The following is a 6399-nucleotide window of genomic DNA, read 5'->3' on the forward strand; positions in this document are numbered from 1 at the left end:
CTGCAGTGAAGACATCTTTTCTATTTTAAATATAACAGGCGGAAGCAATAGTTATTCTGAAATCTACGTTTGTGACGATGTGAAAACAAAATAAATGTTTCTCCTTGAGAAGCGCTTCAGAGCTTGAAGCAAAAAGTGGAGCAAAAAAAGGTAAAAAGAAATGCTACTGGTTCTGTGTCACAAACCGTCAGGTTAGGTTATGACCCCCAGCTGACCTCTTTGTCCAGAAAAGAGGGAGAAAAGGTGTAGACTAGTGACCGTAAAAGAACAGACATCGCCCCTCCACCCTTTGATAAAAGTCAGTCTGTGAGCCAAGCAATATTAAAATGGAGCCAACCGATGATATCTTGTGTCCTGCAGTCATTTAAACTGGGAAAGCGAAAGTAAATAAAAGCAGCAAGTGAAGATTGAGTAATATAAGTAGAAGAACTTTGAGCACAAAACATATGCTATTTGAATTGAACACATTAAGTTAATGAAACAAGGAAAACAGTGTATTTAAAAAGTTAAAATCATGGCTCTAGTTCGTTGTTTGGAGGGTTTGTGACGTGAGATAAAAATGTGCTCAGTCTGACCATTTAAAGTACATTACATGTCATTTAGCTGACGCTTTTATCCAAAGCGACTTACACTAAGTGCATTCAACCGTGAGCACAAACTCAGAACAACAAGAATCAGAAAAGTACAATTTCTTCAATAAAGTCAAACGACAAAGTGCTATCAGTAAGAGACGTTTAAGTGCTGCTAAAGTGCTGCGACTGCGCTACCTTCCCTATTCAAGGCGTACTCGAAAAAAAACAAATGTGTTTTTTAGTTTGCGACGGAAGACGTAGACACTTTCTGCTGTCCTGATGTCAATGGGGAACTCATTTCACCATTTGAGGAGCCGGGAAAAGCAAACAGTCGTGACTTCATTCATACGCCGACGCTTTTGTTCCTTTTTCAGGTAAGCTGTTCGACCCATTCAGCTCTATAAATGTGGAGTTGTTGTTGCTCACATGGGACCGGCGGGTGCAGAAGGAACGCCTCGGACCGAGAGTGCGAGGCTGTCACTTTGCGGCCTCGCTGCAGTCTGCGTTGGACTTCAGCTTGTTGTCAGCTCCCTTTAGGAAGCCATCCCCGTCAGTATGGCGAAGGTACCCTGTGTTTATCGAGGGCGAGCGTTTGACGACTGAGACGATGGCGTTTCATCTGCTCCGGCGGACGTGAAGACATGGAGTCATTTTTGAAATCCTCTCCGTCAGGTAAGCGTGAACGTTAGAGCCCGTCAGCTCCCTCTGAGAGATTAAAAATAAGCAGGTTATCCATGCTTGCCCATCCATTTCAATGAGTTAGGCTTCATAGGTTCACAGGTTTTAGGGCATAAATTGGTGGACATTAGAGACACGCTACTGGATGTTTACCGTTTTGGAGCGTATGGTTTTCACCTATTAAGTGTGCCGTGATAAAGTAGACGGCACACTTGGACAAAATGGATGCCGTTTTTGAAGAGAGGTTTTTAAAGGAACAGCCAAAAGGCTTTGAACACCAGGCAAACAACGTTACGGCAGCGCCACCGATGTGGAATGGAGTGTGGATGGGCTTTGCATTCTTGAAATTTAAGATAGTAGATCTTTGATTTTCTTCTGAAAGAGTAAGGAGGGTGGACGCCATGCTTGTCTGTGCTGCTGCCGTGACACAGGACACCCGACAGGACACCTGCAAACTTGATTAATGAAACTTTGAAAGTTCGATCAAAGAAGCGTGGAAACCAGCATTTTCTGTCACGAGTGTAACATGGAAGCATGGTGGACGCTAAGTTAGCTAGCAGGCTTGTTACTAGCAGACTTGTTACTAGCTGAATTGTTGCTAGCGGGCTTGCTGCTAGCGGACTTGTTGCTAGCGGGCTTGCTGCTAGCCGGTTTGCTAGCGGGCTTTTTACTAGCAGGCTTGTTACTAGCGTACTTGCTTCTAGCGTACTTGTCGCTTGCGGACTTGTTGCTAGCGTACTTGCTTCTAGCGTACTTGCTTCTAGCGTACTTGCTGCTAGCGGGCTTGTTGCTAGCGTACTTGCTTCTAGCGTACTTGCTTCTAGCGGGCTTGCTTATAGCGTACTTGCTGCTAGCGGACTTGTTGCTAGCGTACTTGCTTCTAGCGGGCTTGTTTCCAGCGGCGGCGCTCCGCCTCACTCCCGACCGCTCTGGCGATAGACAAACTAGCAAACTATCCAACTCCGAATTTGCCATTTTCTTTTGTACTAGTGGAATAACCACGAACAACAGATCTACTCTTATTCAATGTTATGGTATGCGTGTAATTCGTATTGCACGGTGATGCAAGCATTCGATGGAAACCACACAAAGGCAACACAGGAACAAGAACGACCAAAAACAAAAGGAAAGAAATATGAATCATTCAGTTTTAGTTTATTTTACGCCCCACACGCCTGTGTTATCATTTTCAACACAGTGCAGATAAAAGCCCAATTTGTCAGCATAGAGTGTATACAAATAAGATCATCGATCTATCTGCGTGTGAGGAAAACTAAGAGAGAGAGAGAGAGAGAGAGAGAGACAGAAGAGGATTTATGGCCAACCTCACGTACGGCCCCGTGTTGAAGGAGGATTCAGAGGTACCTTGAATTTAGCCTTGAAGGACAAGAGAAGGGAAGAGAGGGGAAAACAGGAGGCAGAAAAAAATGGAAACTGTAACGAGAGGGGGATCTTTTGAGCGGTTGGTTTCCGTCCTCAGTTTCTAATTTGACAGTGTATTTGTGGTTTAGGCGTGTGTGTATTTACATTACCGTTGTGCAAACGTGCGATCATTCATGTAAAGAGTTTACTACACACATGCTAATAAGGAAGGATTGATTAAGTGCCGTAAACTGACCTCCAACATATCGTGGCCTTGACAGGCAGCCGGGAGACGAGCAGGAAATTAGATTGTGTTTTACTGGCATGTCCCGCGGCTGCTGCACACACACACACACACACACACACACACACACACACACACACACACACACGCACACACACTTCTAGGGGAGGAGAAAGCGTAATTTGTATCTGAGAGCTGAAATTCAACATTTGCTCATTAAAACGAGAAACTTAATGCGATATATGTTGTGCAAAATTTGTCATCTCGCACGCCGTGAAAAAAAGGGGGAAATTATCTCGCGCTGATAAATCTGTGTGTGTGTGTGTGTGTGTGTGTGTGTGTGTGCATATTTCTGTGTGTGGGCTTGGATTGCAACTTCCATCACAGGAGAGTGTCTTATTTGTCTGCACTCAGCCACAATGTATTTTCATTTTTAGTAATTGCGAGAAAAGTAATTCAGAGTAAAATTTGAGCCTTGCTATTTGCTTCAAAGCTATTTTCCCTGTGAATGTAGTACATTTTCTCCCCCGCTGCTTGGAACAATGTTTTCCACCCATTTTGCTCATGGGAAGGCTTATGAAATGTTTTGTTTTTTTCACATAAAAGTATTTCAGGAGAAAAAAATAATTAAACACCATCTTAAGTGAGTATTTCTCTTTTTTTCTAGAGATTTTCCCACTAATTCACCAATCAAGATAAAAAACAATCATTCTCAGTGGGTCAGTAAAGTGAAAGCAATGCTTTTGAACATACATTTTATGTAAACCAAAGATGATTCTCTATTGCATTGCATTTTAAGATCATCGCTTCCCTCTTCAGTTTGAGAAACAATTCAAATATGTTCAGTGAGGTCCCGGTAAGTGCAGGTAAAACATAAATGTCCACCATGAACAGAACAATGTGGTTGATGACTTCCTTATGAACGTGCTTTTTCTTAACTAAATAAGATATATATTTATAAATGTTCTGTTGCAGATTGATGAATGAATCACTGCCAGCTCATTAATCAAAGTGTTTTCTTCAATGTGCACGCATACATTGTACATCCCAATCAGCTGTCAATTGGATGATTAATAATAACTGTATGCTGAGTAAAAAAAAAAAAAAAGAGGTTAGCAGGATGATTGATGACGAAAAGGTGGTAAAATAATAAAGTTACACAAAGAAACATTAAAAGAGAACTGATAATAACGGCTAAGTAAGAGATGAAGGCAACACAGACATATTAATATTAAAAAAGGCAATATGTATTTGTATATACAAGTATGATTTCAAACATTTAAAGGTCCTGCACACTCATTGTAATCCTGCACATTTTATACTTTTTTGTTTTTGGACTGATTAAATGTCACAGACCCAATTTAATTTTCCCATTTTCTGGACGAGGGACAGGTTAGGACACCTCCACTTCCTGTCAAACCGTTCGTAGATAATTTACTGTAATTCGAATATAAAAACCCACATAAACATATTGTATGCAGTCCAGGTTATCATGAACCAGACCGGAAAACGGAAGAGGCGGTGTGTGGATCAAACAAAAAAACAAACAAAATCAGAGAAACAGCAAAGAAGAAGAAGAAGAAGAAGAAGAAGAAGAAGAAGAAGAAGAAGAAGAAGAAGAAGAAGAAGCTGCTGCTCGGCTGCAGTGAGTGTGAGGACGGTGGCAGTGACAGATTCACAGTGAAATGTTTGCAGTGTCTTTGTTTAAAACCCTGACCACTACTTCCTGCCCTCCCTCCCCGCTGCAGCTCAAGGACTGTGTGAACATGTGCAGAATATGGATGTGTCCTCCCTACTTGAGCGCACACAATTCACCCCCCCCCCCCCCCCCTCCACCCGCCATTTTATTTGAAGTGTCAGACAGTGCCCTCAAAGATCCCCACAATGAAACGGTGAAAAAAGTGTCAATGACAAGTACCTTTCTGCCAACAATCCCACAATGCACCGCACCACATTTTTGTAAGTGCACAAACGACAGTTGGCTTGACACTACACCTGTCGACGGTGACATAAAATGATTATTAGTAATGTCTAAAATGAGATTTTACTGCTTGACAAGATGTTTATTGTGCAGGGTGAAGTGAAAAGAGTCTATTGAGGCTGAATTTGGACGCAGTTCATGTTTCATGCACCTGCCCATTGGGTCAGGTTATGATTCTTCAGTGTATAATCACCTGAAAATAAGAATGATTGTGTTTTTTTTAACCTTAGAATGAACCGTTTAGATCTACATACTCACCACAATTTTTCTACTGGAGCCCAGAAGGGACAAACCGGCCTTGGATCGGTCAGGTTTCATGTTTTTGTGTCGGCAAAAACAGGTCACAAATATCACCCAGGACTTTGCCATGTCATTCATTTTATTTTAGTGAATTAAAAATACATGTAATTATCAACTTAAGGTCCACTTAATAGTTTTTCCCCAAACTTTCAGCTGCTTTTCAAGTCTTCATCTAAGAAGTTTGCTCAGTTGTCATGAAGATGGCTCAACTCCATGACGTCTGTTGATCTGCTGAAGACATGAGACGCAGTTGAAAGCTTCTGAAAAAGATGGAGAATGTGTTTTGACTTGAGTTTCTATTTTTTTTTAATCTTGGTAATGGATTGCGAAATGAACTGGGAGCCAAAATAATGAGGCTAAACCGGAGTCATTTCAGCAAATGGTTTGTTGGAAGTGTGGCAGCAGGGTTCTGAACAAGCTGGAGGCAGTTTATTGAAAACTTATAGATGTGGAAAAGTGCAATACAATTATCTCATTGGAAAGTATGATTGTTATGCTGCATAATAATGTAATAAATGAACGCCACAGCGCCACTTCAGAGGTCCCACATATCAGTGGAAGAACACCACGGCTCAGGAGAATAAAACAGACGCAGACATACAACACGGGGATTTTAAAAACTGAGAAGACAAGCAGTTTGCTGCAGAAGCATTACGTCATCAAAAAGAAAGAAAGACGACAACAAATGGAAAGAGATCACAAGGCACAAAGATTGCATTCAGATCGGTGTCGCAATTTAGGAGAAAATGATTTAATTCGCTAAAAAGCATATTGAAGGTAATATCAACGCCAGACGACGAGGATGGGGAACAACTCACGACGTGTGAGAAATCTACAAACTTCCTTGAATTCTCATTTTTGCAAACAGCTCTACGAATTAACGAATCACCGGGAAAAAAAAAAGAAGAAAAAAGTGAAATGATTAATTGTCTCCCCGCCATTAACTCGGTGCTTATTCTAGTCCACTGGGCGCAGACATAACTCGCAGCTTGAACCAATAATAGACACGCTGACCGGGGGCTGGAGGCCCAGGCCTCTCTTAATTATTACACCGCTCATGCCCGCGCCGGGCGGGCTGAACTGTAGCCTGTGAGCAAAAAAAACCCACACACAAACACACACTCGGAGAGCAGCTTTCAATTCCCCGTGGACACACAGAGCGAGGCTCGCTCATATGAGTGGAAGGTGAGCTACGCTGCGGGTTCATGAGTCCCAGGGGCGAGCTGCTTTTTCATTTTTTTTTTCATCCCCGATGAGCTGTT

General features: G+C 42.1%; 1 protein-coding gene across 1 annotated transcript; it reads right to left on the reverse strand.

The window, feature by feature from the left end:
* Positions 1-1049: 1049 nt before the first annotated feature.
* Positions 1050-2225, reverse strand: LOC137793315 (treponemal membrane protein B-like). The gene is made up of 2 exons (XM_068589407.1): positions 1835-2225; positions 1050-1141 (listed from the first exon to the last, which is right to left on the reverse strand). The coding sequence occupies exons 1-2, from the start codon at positions 2223-2225 to the stop codon at positions 1050-1052; spliced, it is 483 nt and encodes a 160-aa protein (XP_068445508.1).
* Between the last annotated feature and the right edge of the window lie 4174 nt (positions 2226-6399).

The sequence above is a fragment of the Clinocottus analis genome, unplaced genomic scaffold, assembly GCF_023055335.1.
Source record: "Clinocottus analis isolate CAN_PGR_092001 unplaced genomic scaffold, fCliAna1.0.p SCAF_22, whole genome shotgun sequence".
In the NCBI taxonomy this organism is placed as follows: Eukaryota; Metazoa; Chordata; class Actinopteri; order Perciformes; family Cottidae; genus Clinocottus; species Clinocottus analis.